We start from the raw sequence: 14,655 nt of genomic DNA on the forward strand, positions 1-14,655 counted from the left end.
GCTCCAGGCTCTGAGCCATCAGCCCAGAGCCCGACGCGGGGCTCGAACTCACGGACCGCGAGATCGTGACCTGGCTGAAGTCGGACGCTTAACCAACTGCGCCACCCAGGCGCCCCTCAAACTGTGGATTTTAATGGATGGATACTTCAAGTACGGTCACCTATTTCCTAAAGATGTTTTTTATACTTAAAAAAAAAAAATGCTCTACATATTATAAAGATCCAACTGGGCTTGTTAATTGGGTTAAAAGACCCTGAAGGGTAAGCCTCTTACACAAGGTATAATAAAGTGCGAATAGCCCTAAGTAACAAAAGTGATGTATCAATGTGAGAATCATTCCACAAAAAAAAAAACCAAAAACAAAAACAAAAAACTGAACGATGTTCACGTGACTGCAGTTATGCCGACATAAGTGCTGTAAAGTCCAATATAGGCAACACTCACCAGTGACACAACCACCAAGTCACAAAATCATAGTAGTAGTTCAGCATCAAAGTCCAAAAATGTAGAATACTACAAAGAAGCTCAGAGTGGCTTTATAAGAACAGGGAATCCCAAGTGTAAACAACAGTATGAATCCTACCTCTAACCAATAATGGACACTGGCAGCTGACTTCAGGAAAGGCTTAAGGAAAGCAATTCAAATCAAGAATTCAAAACATGGGGCACCTGGGTGGCTCAGTCAGTTGAGCATCCGACTTGGGCTCAGGTCATGATCTCATGGTTTGTGGGTTCGAGCCCCGTGTCAAGCTCTGTGCTGACAGCTCAGAGCCTAGAGTCTGCTTCGGATTCTGGGTCTCCCTCTCTCTGCCCCTCCCCCACTCGCACTGTGTGTGTGTGTGTGCGTGTGTGTGTGTGTGTATGTGTGTGTCTCTAAAAAATAAATGAGCATTAAAAAAAAAAGAATTCAAAGCCTGGATAGATTTCACCTATCCCATCCATCCTTGAGGACTAGCTCTGGGGACTGATGTAAACATCTATATATAAAGTGTCAAATGTACCATCACATGACACAAAACTAACTTTTATCAGACAAGAAACCCTGTGGCATACCCAAAAGGACTCCAGCTTATCAGTAAACCTTTGGTAATCATAGATACAGCCACACAAATGTATCCAGAACTGAAAAAAATTCCTGTTTTCCAAGAAGTAGCAAAATCACATGGATGGATAGAATTCTGACCTTGATGGCCCCACTAGAAGATATTTCCAAGCAGAGGGCAGAAAATCTAGAAGCCATTCTGCACATGCTTTTTCTTGACACATAAAACTTAGGCAAAGTAAATAGCACAGGATTTCAGAGGTATCACTAGAAATCTTCCAAAGAAAAAAATGGGAAACGTAATTAAATAAGTTGTGCCTTCCTGTCCCTTATTACAGGCAAGACCCAGACCCATCACTACTATACCACACATCCCATCACTTCCACCCTCCATTGCTGAGTGGCTCTGTACCACAACCTGGGAACAGTGGACATGATCCGACAGAGCAAACAAAAAGCTCTGGAAATAACCAAGATTTCTACACTTTTATTAGTCCTTCAAAAATGTATTTAATTCCACAAGACAAATGACCTGAACTGCTCAAAAATATCAATGCCATAAAGGACAAAACAAGGCAAGAGAACTGTTCTACATTAATAAAGATTAAAGAGACATGTCAACCAACTGAAATGCATGATTCTTGACTGGATACTGGACTGAAAATATAAGCTATAAAGAATATTTGGGAGGGGCGCCTGGGTGGCTCAGTCGGTTAAGCATCTGACTTCGGCTCAGGTCATGATCTCACTACTCGTGGGTTCGAGCCCCACATCAGGCTCTGCGCTGATAGCTCTGGAGCCTGCTCTGGATTCTGTGTCTCCCTCTCTCTCTGCCCCTCCCCTGCTCCTGCTGTCTCCGTCTCTCAAAAATAAATAAAATGTTGAAAAAAAATGTTTAAAGTAAAAAAAATAAAAAGAATATTTGGGGAAGTAGGAACAATTTGAATATGGATTACATATTAAATACTACTGTATCAATGTTAGTTTTCTTGAATGTGATAATAAAATTATGGTTATGTAGAATAATGAAGTACCAGTTCTGGCTAATACTTGCAAATAGTTTGGGGGCGGGGGGTGGGGGGAGAGGGGAAGGCATGCATATGTAGACAGGGATAAAGCAAATGTGGTCAACTTATAAAGACAAAAGTCAGTTCTTACCCTCAAGGTGTTCATAGAAAAAGGTATTTCTCCTCCCAATATAGAAATATGCCATCAACATGCATATTTGTTATATATGCAATACAATCATAATTATACATACCTATATACCATTATGTTATATACAACAATATATAATAGAAAAATGCCATTAACGAGCAATTGAAGATAACCTAAAGAAACACCAAAAAAGCTAGCATTTATTAAGGACTGGTTCTGGAGCAGGGATGCAGACACTACCATAAAGAAGAGTTAAATCTGTCCCAGGTTATAAACCTAGGTTTTGAACTCAGGGCTCTGTCTCTACCAAGGCTCGGTTCCTGACCCTACATTACGCTGCCTCTTAACAACAACAACAACAACAAAAAAGCCAAAATATTATAAATAACATAGAAAACAGCACAGACATCCGAATAGAAGATACATCTGAAATATACATAAAGTATACACAAAGATCAAATTTTATGATAGCAGGTGATGTAACTGGTATTTGCTCAAGTGTTTAATTTGAATTAAAGAAAATAAGTCCATCAAGAAAATAAAACAAGGGGCGCCTGGGTGGCTCAGTCGATTGAGCGTCTGACTTCAGCTCAGGTCACAATCTCACAACCTGTGAGTTCGAGCCCCACATCTGGCTCATTGCTGTCAGCGCAGAGCCCACTTCTGTCCTCTGTCGCCCTCTCTCTGCCCCTCCCCTGTTCACACTCTCTCAAAAATGAATAAACATTTAAAAAGGAAAGAAAAGGAAACTAAAAGGGAAAAGTCTGTATATAGACTACTGCAATTTATAACCACATTATGGACCCAGTAAAAGGGTCAGCATCAAATTTTCAGCTTTCTCAACAGGTCATCTTATGACTAAATCAGGTCAGCAAACTACAGCCCCAAGCCAAATCTGGCCCTCTCACAGTCTTTGAAAATAAAGTTTTATTGGAATACAACCTGTCCATCCCTTTATGAATGGTCTATGGCTGCTCTATTGCTACAATGGCAGAGGTGAAGAACTACGATAGAGACAGTATGATCCCCAAAACCTGAAAGATTTATTATCTGGTGCTTTACAGAAAGTAGGTCAACCCCTGGTTTAAATGATAGCCATATAAGCTAGCCTCCTTAGCGCAGCAGGCAGCATGTCAGTCTCCTAAATGACAGCCATGTATATCACAAGTAATAGGAAAATAATTAGCCTGTTCATTTCAGCTCTATTTAAGCTTTATTATGAACTCTACCTGACTTAACTTCTCTTCCTTTGTAATTAGCGTCACTTAGAAAACACTAATGAGTTTTTGAATTTCCACAAGTATGTTCACACGTCAGTTATTTTCCATAGAGTAGGTCTTATTTTAGCTGCCCGGTAATTTATCTTTCACAATACTATTACAAACAAAACCCTAATTAAAGCACATTTGCAGTTATCCCCACACATACTTATGCCTCCATTGTACACAATCTGCAAAGACATAGACAAAGAAAAGATGAATACAGCCAAAATAGCTGATAGGACTAAATAATTCCTAAAACCCTGTTCGCCCTAGAACATCTCAAGGTGCCATTTAGCACCAACAGAATCAGAATCACCTGCCTATTAGAAATGTAAATTGATGGGCCTCATATCAGACCTACCAGGTGACTTACACTAAAAGTTTAAGAACAGAGTTGCTATTACTTACCTTGAGTGTGAAAAGGCTGATTCGGCCGGGCAGTTTATAAAATAGCCCCTCTCCTCCTCTTGAATTGGAATGTAGCATGGCATTGAGACATGCAAGAGGGGATGTCCCACTGTGAAAACATACAAGGATGGATGAGGGCTATATAAATCTATATGCCTACTTACTCAAAGATCTAATACCCTCTAACTCGTTCTTAAATCAAGAAGAAAAGAGCAAGAAATATAGCAGAAAAGGGCCCATAACAATTCCACTTTGAAAGTAGTAAAACAGCAACGAATGAAGTTCCCATCAATCACACCCGGATAAGACATGTCATGTGATTCCCTGGTTCCACACCTGACACTTCCTTAGTGCCTTTTGACAATACCAACCAAGTTCTCAAGAGACTTAGAAAAAGCACACAATGACTGTTGAAGTTCAACGAGTCTTTTTAAAAAACACATTACCCAGTGTTTTTATTAAATTTTAATATTAATTAAAAAGAAATCTGTGTTTCCTTGCCTCTGTATTCCAACCTGTATGTATCATGCTCAGAAGCTGCCACATATTATCAACACAAAGACCACAGAATCAATGCCAGCGTCCAAGAAAATAAGCATACGTTTTCATCCCCAGTTAAATATTTTCTAATAAGCACACAAAAGAAGAATATTTCATTGCTTTTCCTCTATTCTCAAGGGGAAAGGATGGGTTTTATTCTACATCTACCCAGGAGCAATCACTTAAGTTGGAACATAAAAAGAAAAGTCAAATGGACTTGGTACCCAACAATGTTCAAACATTAAACCAAGAAAGAGAAAAAGGGAAAAAGAATTATTAAGCTATTTCACAGTCCCTGCTACAACAGTTGCTTCCAAAACAATGATAACTGAGTTGGACGCTACTTACTGAATCTTAAAATAGAACAGCTGTCAAAAACACAAACGTCCGTTATTAATACTAACGGAGTGTGGCACCTGCACGTCAGTGCTAGGGTTCACCTGAGCACCTTCTCTTCCCTCTCCCCAGTATGCAGAAAATATATAAAGATCTTAAGTAAAGCCTCTTAAGATTTTTCGGAACCAGAGGCCTTAATTTATGCAGTGTTAAAAATAAATTCTGAGTCTAAAAAAGCCATTAAAAAAAAAAACCCTATTACTTATTCTGCTTTGGAACACACTGGATGCTAAAAAAAAAAAAAAAATTCACCAAGAACCAATCTCTGAAAGGAACCTTGTGCAGAATCTGGAGTATCCGGTGGGTGTGCTAGCATCTCTGCTACGAGGGGGCGTGGCATGCCGGCAGAGTCCTTCAGCAGAACAGTGACTCCCACACACTAGACCTCTGTCTACAAATTACAGAGCTGCTCACTCATCACGAGCTACCATGACTGCTTCCCTAATTCCTATAAGAGCAAGGAGCAGAAACAATTTAAAGTTCTCAGTTCCATCTGTCCCAAAGGGACTAATTTACCTTCTATAGGTATAGTGGTCCAACAGCAGTGCAGACGGCAGCATGATGGGAAATAGCCCGTAAAAACAAAAATAAAGCACAATTATAACGCTACACAGTGCACAGGTACTATTTAAATGAATGTGATCTAGGTAATCCTGGTCTTCCCTCCCCACAAACTGTCAACTCGAGAAGATTTGAACTGATGACTGGAAAGTGAGCATCTTTTGACCCTGAAAGGTCAATTTCAAGCAGATAAAGCCGAACCAGCAAAAACATATGTTGTTTGTTCTGAGTACCAAGAAGGGACACTGTGTTGTGCTCTCCTCTTTCATTTAAATTAAAAACAAAACAAACAAACAATCAAAAAAACAGGTTGGGGTGAGAGTGAAGAGAGAAAAGGATTAAAGACAGCTGCTGATTTGCATGCCCGCGACTCCTCTGGTTTCTAACTTGTTGCTGCTTTAGGAAAACTACATCACAGGAGACTAAAATCAAGGTCACTCTAAAATTTAGTATATTCCCTACGATAAATGGCTAGAATCAGTAGGGAGGAAAAAAAGGTCAGTGGCTGTTATAGTGATGAGACCACCCTTCTTTGATCCTAAAATAAAGGACTTCAGAGATATAGAAAGAAGGGCAGAAAAATACAGAAGGGAAAAAAAGAAGGAAGTTTTAAACAAGACAGAGCCTATCAGGGTCTGCCCCTTCTCTATTACTAAAATGCGCAATAGAGAATACAAAAGAAAATTGTGCAGACTCCTTACACAAAGAACACATTCCGTGTCAAGATTTAAAGAAGAACAAGAAGAATAAGGAAACTGCTGCATCTCTAATGAAAACAAATGGATGTTCACCCACTCTCACCCTCCACTCAGAGGAGACACAGCCTGGGAGATAGTTCCATACCACGCCAGGCGTGGGGCAGGAGGGGGGGAGGAGGCATATGTGCACTTACTCATGTCCCTATGTATCTACAGAAAGACACAAGTCCTATGAAATCCTCATGCTGAGCAGCAAGAACAATACATTATTTAAGAAATGTTGGCTGCTATTGTTAAAAAAAGAAAAAAAAAGAACAATACAAACCTCATTTCCTTTAGTCCTTCTGCTTCTATGACCTGCAGAATCTGTTTTGGTGTCATTGGAGCATCTGAGTAGTTTTCTAGTACCTGAAGAAGAAATACAAATGTTCTGATTTCAGTGTGTAATTTCCATTTATATCCATCAGTCTGTATCACTGGCTACAGTTCTGCTGTGAGATACCACTGCTGACAATTTGGTCCCTCCATAGTTAAAACTGCTTCAGGAACCAAATTACGTATATAGCTATCTAGTTGTTAAAAGTCACTGAAATTAGCATAAACAGTCTAATTCTTAATTCTAAAAACACACATCTTCTTAGCATACATGCTCTGGTACATGGGTGGGGCCTCAGCAACCCTGGTTACCGCCTAACCTCACGTTGTTCACATGACTAAACCACAGAATACGTAGAGCTATACAATAAATGACAAGACAGAAATGCATTCAGATTTTCTTTCCCAAGGAAGTCTGTTTAGTAGCCGTATTTTTTTTTCTTTTTAAAATTTTTTTTTAATGTTTATTTTTGAGACAGAGAGAGAGCATGAGCAGGGAAGGGGCAGAGAGAGAGAGGGAGACACAGAACGTGAAGCAGGCTCCAGGCTCTGAGCTGTCAGCACAGAGCCCAACGCGGGGCTCGAACTCACGGAGTGTGAGATCATGACCTGAGCCGAAGTCGGACGCTTAACCGACTGAGCCACCCAGGCGCCCCTAGTAGCCGTATTTTTAAGTGATGGTTTTTGCCACTGTGTTGTGAAATCCTGGTGTTAACTGCCACCGTACATTTTGCCATTTGGCAACATGATGCTCTGATTCCGCATGATGGGGGCAGGCAAAGCAATGGGAAACAGAGCATCCCATTTACGTTGGCATCATCTGCAACAGGGTCGTGGCAGCAGTTTCTTAGTGAGCAACCGCATCTCTCTCACATGAAGGTGCAGGGAAGTTCTGGAAATGCTGTCCTTCTCGGGGAGAAAAAAGGCTGCCAGTAGCTTTGTACTGTCTCTACCAGTAGCTGCTGAGGTAACTCCAAACCACACCAATACCTTGCAGTCACTGTAACAACTGTAACAACTGTAACAACTAAGTACTACTTTGTCTCAAATAAAACTAAAGCAAGCAGTCTGACAGGACTGTTGCTAAAGGTTCTCCCTATGGAAGAACATGAGCCCCTAGCACTAATGGAAGTAAGTCATGCTTTGGAGAAGCAGGTGCTGAAATAAAGCCCCTATTTACCATGGTCCCACTGTTAACCTCTCTTTTCAATTTTTACATTCTCTTCGGGTAGCATTAGCACCTCTCGTAGCTTCAACTACTACCTATATTCTGCTAACTCCCAAATATTTACCTCTGGCCTGGGTTTCTCCCCCAGCTTCTGACTTCAGGTCTGTACTGACATTCCCCCCTTGATCATCTGTTCTAATCTAACTGGCAACTCCAATTAATCGTGCCTCTTCCTCCATATCTCTGCCCTTGATTGACAACCTGTCTATTCACCTAATGCAGAAACCTAGGCAGCACTCCTACTCTCGCCTGTCCCCCAGTTCCTTCCCTGAGCCGATATACAGGCCCTTCACTAATACTCCCATAACCAGCCCCGCTTTCCTCAAATGCATTCTTCTTTCTCTGCCATCCTTCACTTAATACACGAAATATTTACTTGTGCCAAGGACAATTCTAGGAATTCAATATAAACAAGACCAAATCCCAGCTACCTGCTATAGTCTGAGGTTAACCCTACAAAACAAACCTGCCCTCATCACTTTCCCACCTTAAACTCCTTCAAAAGCAACCTAATCATATACAGGAAAAGCTGAAGCTTCTGAAGAGTTCACCACCTCACTGGAAAAGCACAGGCTATATAGAACCAGACGGACCTGGATTCAAATTCTTGCCTGCTAAACTTGGGCACCTCATCTACCCAACTTGAGCCTAAATTCCCTTACTTGTGATGGAAGGATACTGATGTCTTCCCGTAAGAGTTGTTAAACAGACTAGAGATCATGGAAGTAAGTGCCTATGGTGCCTGGCACACGAGGTCCTCAGAATCCGGTGCCTGCCTGCCTGTCTCTCTACCTCACTGCCAAACTGATAATCCACAAGCTTCACGTTCCAACAACTGTGTGTAGTTCTACCCAATTCCCACACTCTCTACCCTGTGCACAAGCACATGTGCAAGCGCACACACACGACTGCTATTTCTTGTCACTAGCTCCTGCTAACATCATCTGTGATGGCCCTAACTTCCGCTCACCCTTCAAGATTCAGTTTGGAAAGCACCTTCCTCCAGGAAGCCTTCTCTGATCCCTGCCAAGCAGAGTTAAATGTCTGCTTTCAGTGTCCTCCTAGTCCACAACACATAATTTACCTTCCAAAGTAGGGCACTTGTGAGTGAGAGAAAGTAGTCATAATTATGCCTGGACAATAAGCATGAACCAGGATGTCTGTTTATCATTTGTACATCTACAATGGCCCTTAGAGAGCAGGTAGTAAAATGCTACTCATGGGTCTAGACCTTCTCCACTCCCAGAAGACCATAAGCTCCTCAAGGGCAAACCTTACTCACCTCTGTATTCTAAGAACCTGACTAAGAGCCAAGTTAAGCAGTGCTGACTTGAACAAATCCACAACAAACCCTGGTTATAAGCTACTAATGCTCACTGCCACAGGTATCACTTCTTTGATACTAAATGTGAGTTGAGCTAGTCAATTTCTGTACCATAATTTTTTTTAAAAAGAAGCATGACTCTGAAAAATCAGTTACCAATTATTTAAGCAACAGGATGAGCCTGAGAATCTGAGAGAAAACAAAATCTCTAAAAGGAAGTCACATCAAAAGATACAAAGTATTCACTTTTATTATAATTGTATATGCCTCCAGCTTTTAGTACAAGAACAATTCAGCAGTGTTCTATTCCTAGTCTCTTTCTAGCACACTTTAAAAAAAAAAAAGTATCTCTTCTCCTACTTCAAAGAGAAAAAAAAAATGTTTGATGTAAGAATGGTCAGTCATGAATCAAAGTGAAAGATAAAGCGTACAATGAAGAGTGTCTCAAAGCCAGGGAGAATCCATTTAAGGACATTCAATTTAAAGGGAAATCCCCTTGGCTATTTCTCCCAAACAAATTGTTCCTAACAAGCAAGAGGATTTACACTATCCAACCGTCTAAAGTCTACCTCTTATATCTAGAAAAGACAATACTACAGAATGTCTCAAAGAGGAGTATCTACTTCTCAACAACATAACTAACATCTGCAAAAATCAATCTCTTGAGGTATACTACCCTACTGAACTTCTCCAGGAGTCTCTTCTTTCCTACCCAAATAGTTTTTAAAAGAGTTCCCAGTATCACTCTAGCCACGAATCTAATCAAGGTCAGGAGCAATATGAAACCGCCCCAAAGCAAGTGCCTCTGATTGCCATGGCAAGCAGTCCAAATTCACCTGTCCAAAGAGTAGATTTAATCAACCTCCCTACCCTTACAGCTTTCTCTAGTCAAGATGCTTTCTGTCCAGCATAAGCTCTCACAAACTCTCTAGCACTCCAGGTTGCAAAAATTTTCTTTACATGGGGAGAGAACGCTAAAAAGTTGCCCCTCACCCACCAAGTGGTCCCATCCAAAGGGATAGAAAATTCTAACAGAAAAACAATACAGATATGCACAATTACGCACCATGTTTCCAAAAGTCCTCTTTCACATGTTCAAGGGCACTACAAAGTAATTCCCATTCATATTATTCTTTAACGAAGAGCCATAAAACAAAAAGAGAACAAAAAGAGAAAGAACTTGGATAATCTGGCATGCGGTTGAGCCAATGGTAAAACAGAAGCAGCAATCTGGATACTGGAGTTCATATCACATCACAGTTAAGTTCAAGAACCTAAAGAGGCTTAACAGAATAGTGGACCCCAAGTTCCTGAAGTCTTTCATCTAGTAAGAGCCAACAGAGCTTTGAGACAAACTTTAAAATTCCATCAGAACATAAATAACACAGGATTTAAAGGTACTTTCACCTACCTCTAACAAGTAACTCTGGCAAGCAAATTTCCTCTTGGTGCCCAGAGTCATAAACACCTACATAGCAGGGACTCGGAGGAGAATTCCAATGAACACCCAAGAGTCAACCTCGAGGAGAAAGAGAGCAAGCACATCCTTTGGCTCTCCCCTACTCTCCTTCAGGCCTAAATTTGTTTCCAAGTGAAGCAACACTGGAGAAATCCTAAAATTTCCAAGAGATCTCAAAGCCAGCCACAGCTTTCAATTTTGACCGAATCAAAAAAATATTTAGGAACTTCAAAATCTCCAATTTTCACATGCCAAACCAAAACAAATTAACTGAAGCATGAAACTTGAGCACACAAACAACTGCTATTTCTGTTCACTGGGCAACAAGTGCCTGGGGAAGACAATCAGGAACACCAGTGAAAATTCTCTTATAAACCCAACAGCTTTAGTTCTTGTAAGTCAGTAACTGAGTTTCATACACCCCAGGTAAGAAAAAGGCGTACCTACCACAGACCTGTAACAACACTCAACACACATCCATCTCTGTCTGCACAACACCTTTGAGGCAGGAACCTCACTTCCCAAAATAAAGCAAAAGACTACAAGATGAAGCTTCATTCATCATTAAAAAGTCAATTATAGTAATTACGTATCAACTACAGGGTGCCAAGAGGAATGTATGCTATCCACACTATAACCCTGCTATGTGACACTTGAGGAAGTGACATCTCTGGGAGAAGTATGAACTATTACTATTGTCATCCGCAAGATTTTATGAGAACACGTCTCACAGTATCTCAGCTTTGTGGGTGCAAATCCAAAAGGAAGGTATTTCACTTACAAGTCCTCTGACGCTGTGAAAAAACTCACAACCCTCCTCACCAGGCAGCTTCCAACACTCAAATTACTCTCTCCTTTGCTAAGTTCTCAGCGAGCAGTATCTTCAAACAGAGGTACTTGGTCTTTGTCCAACACTTCATGTCTACATGCACCAGTACGCTAAGGAGTGGACTCACACATACATTCTTTGCAAAGTAGAGGCACTCTGTGCACAGTGCCTATCTAGCTCCAGTCTGGCTTAGGAAGTAAAAACACTCTAGTCAGCGTTTCTCAAAGTGTGGTCCGGGGCCACCTGCATTACAGGCAACACAGGAACCTGGTTAAAATGAAGACACTCAGACTCTACTCCGGAACCTCGGACTCAGAGGATCTTAAGTAGGGCCCTAGGACGAGCATTCCTAAAAACCTCCCAGATGTCCAAGACGCTAAAGTTTGAGAACCACTGCTCAAGGTTCCAGCAGGGAGTAAGCACTTGCTTCCCTCCACACACCTGGTTTAGATTGGGAAGGCTCAAAATGCCACTCGCGTCCTCAAAATTGGGGGTGTTTTCCCACCCCTGGAGTCAAACGCACCACCCCATTACCCACCAGGAAGCGAGGGAGGAGCTTCCGACCCTTCCCGGAAACCTAACTCCCCCGAGTGCGTAAACCAAGCTTCCCCAGACCCCCAGTCGCTGCCAAATAGTGGGGGAGGGGAGGGGAGGGAGGGGAGGCTGGGGCCCCGCCGCCCAGAGGGGGAGGAGTCGGCCTGCCAGCTCGCCCCTCCGCAGGAATTTAAGGGGTGGGGGGGAGCCGCAGAAAAAGGCGCCACATCCAACCGGCGGGGGACCTCTCCCCACCCAACGCCGGGCGGTGTGGGGGGGGGAGGGGGAGGAGGGGGTCCCGTTCCTAGAGAATTGGTGGCCCCGCCCCCTCCTGCAGTGGGCAGGGCTTCGCCCCTCCCCCTCCCGGTGGAGGGGGCTCGGCGAGCCCACCCCCCGCGTCCCCCACTGAACCCCCTCGGCGACCCGCCTCACCAGGCGCGCGGCCTCGGCCCACGTGCGCTCCTTCTTCCTCTTCTGTTTGTCCTTCATCCTCCTCCTCCCCGGCGGCGGCGGCGGCGGCGGCTCCACGCGGGACCTCCGGGCGGGGCGGGTGGCGGCGGCGCGGGGCTGGGGCACCGACGGCGGCGGGGGGCGCGTGGCGGCGGCGGCGCGCGAGGACTCGGGTGCGGCCGGGCAGAGGGGGCGGGCGTGCGGGGACCGGCTGGCGCGAGACCCGGCGCGAGGGCGGCGATGGGGGAGGGGTGGCGGCGGCTCCACGCGCCCGCGCTGCGTCAGTCGCCCACGGCGGCGGCGGCGGCGGCGGCGGCAGCAGCGGCGGCGGCGGCGGCGGCAGCCCCGCGATCGCTAAGGAATGCGGCGGCTCCGCATAACCACGGGGTCAGAGGTCACGGCTCCAGCCTCCGCTTTCCCGCTCTGCTGAGGGGCCGAGACAGGACTGCCGGCGGGGCGGGAAAGCGAGACGCGGCTTTCCCTTCGGCGCCCGGGTGTGTGCGTGTCTGCCGTGGGTGTGTGTGTGTGTGAGTGTGTGTGAAGAGTGAGGAGGGGGAGTGTGGGTTTTTTTTTTTTTTTGAACAAAAACAAACCGAAAAGGCGGCTGGGAATTGTAGTCCCGACTGCCTCTCTGGCCTCCCCGGCTCCGGAAGAATATGGCTGCATGAAGCGCTTGGACCACACTTCCCGGAGTACCTCTCGCGGCCCGTCTTTTCCGCCCTCCCCTCCCTTCCTCTGCCTCGCGCAAACCTCGGTAAAGAAGGGGGACGGGCAGTCGTTCGGGGAAGAGACTGGGCGGAGTCTCGCGAGGTGCGGGAACTGGATGCGAGCCTGAGGCATTCTGGGAGGCAATGCTGGGAAGGGGCGGTGGCTGGGCTCCCCTGCCACACTTAACCCCTTCGGCGCTTCTCGCCTCCGGGCCCCCGGGCGGTTAAGGGTGAGGATGGAGAACTGGTAGCTCGACTCCCAGGGCCCACTTTATGCCTCTCCCCGCCTAAACGGTTCTCACTGACACTTCAAAAAGATGACAAGGGGCAGGACTTTCCCTTTTGGTCCTTCCCTGAATGACTCACTGCCGCATAATAATGAGACAATGAGACACTCATACCAGTAAAACGGTTATTCCACGCTTGATGGACCTAAACAGTTCCCCATTTCCTCCTCTGCTCTCATGCCCCTAATGCCGCTATGTGTTTGCAGAAGCTATATTTGCAGAAGCTGCACCCGCAGCCTAGAATGTTACCACTTGGTGAACTTCGTGATAATGAGGGGTAAAGAACTTGGACTTTGGGGCCATACTGACCGCAATGCACTTGAGGCCTTCTTAGAGGCAGTACCCTGGAGAGAACACAGGCCCTGGAGTCAAAAGTAGACACTCCTACGCTGGAATTCTGGCTAGGTCACTCCCTGGGTATCGACCTAAAAGTAGGGGCTCAACCTCTCTGAGCTTCAAATTTTCTAATCTACAACATTAGTCTAATAATACCTCAGAGCACTATTGGGATTAAAATGAGCATAAAACACATGGCAGTTGGGAAGAAGGTGTGAAGGGAGACTTCCATGTAATTTGACTCCTAGCATAGAGCAAGTGTTTAATAATTAGTACACGCTGAGAGACAGTGGACAATGTATGTAGCCTCTCTGAGCCTTGGTTGCTGAATATGAAATGAAATTTGGTTCAGAGTGCCCAGCACATAGGGTTTTTGTACCTGTTTGTCCGGAAACGTTCCTAAAATCAGTCCTAAACTGGATTAACGAGCAGCCAGCCCTTAAATATTAGGGAGGCGGGGTCAATGGCCACAATTTGAAAGGTTTCCCTGGGTAACGAAATAACCTTCCATCCCCTGATGTTAGCACATGGGAGAGCCGGTGCTAAGAGGCACCACAGAATTCAGTGCTCCTGCTTTAATGCTCCTCACACAGAAGATGTTCGTGTCCAATAAACGAAATACTGCAAAGGGAATAGACTATAGAAGGTGAAATGAAATCTCTCCCCTTCTTACTTCACCCCAAGAAGGGGACAAGGAAGAACAAACCCCTACCACCACCACCAAAAAATTGTTTGACCTGATTTTTTTTTAACAAAGGTTTTTTTAATCTACAGCTGACACAGTAACCTTTGACAAGTCATTTGACTTGTTTCAAATGTTTTCTTCTTGAGTAGCTTCGCCCTCCTTTGATCTCCAAGGAGTAACTATAGAAGATGCACTCTAAGATTTACATGTTTAGGGGTGCCTGGGTGGCTCGGTTGAGCATCCAATTCTTGATATCAGCCCAGGTCATGGTGGTTCATGAGTTCAAACCCCCCTTCGGGCTCTGTGTGGACAGTGTGGAGCCTGCCTGGGATTCTCTCTCTCTCTCTCTCTCTCTCTCTCTCTCTGCTTCTCCCCG

General features: G+C 44.5%; 1 protein-coding gene across 7 annotated transcripts in view; it reads right to left on the reverse strand.

Moving 5' to 3' along the window:
* ASXL1 (ASXL transcriptional regulator 1) overlaps window positions 1–12,962 on the reverse strand; it is a 76,490-nt gene extending 63,528 nt beyond the window's left edge. For 2 of the 7 annotated variants that reach the window (XM_043602602.1, XM_043602598.1), the window contains exons 1-4: window positions 12,247–12,379; window positions 6,391–6,473; window positions 5,323–5,325; window positions 3,871–3,979 (exon numbers count right to left, since the gene is read on the reverse strand). In XM_043602602.1, the coding sequence (XP_043458537.1) occupies window positions 3,871–3,979; window positions 5,323–5,325; window positions 6,391–6,473; window positions 12,247–12,303 (252 nt within the window). In that variant the 5' untranslated portion in view covers window positions 12,304–12,379. Of the gene's footprint in view, window positions 1–3,870; window positions 3,980–5,322; window positions 5,326–6,390; window positions 6,474–11,721; window positions 11,816–12,246 lie in introns of those variants that run through there. The other 5 variants (XM_043602603.1, XM_043602599.1, XM_043602600.1 and 2 more) reach the window with 4 other exon arrangements.
* Window positions 12,963–14,655: the final 1,693 nt, after the last annotated feature.

This window comes from Prionailurus bengalensis, chromosome A3, assembly GCF_016509475.1.
Source record: "Prionailurus bengalensis isolate Pbe53 chromosome A3, Fcat_Pben_1.1_paternal_pri, whole genome shotgun sequence".
Classification (NCBI taxonomy): domain Eukaryota; kingdom Metazoa; phylum Chordata; class Mammalia; order Carnivora; family Felidae; genus Prionailurus; species Prionailurus bengalensis.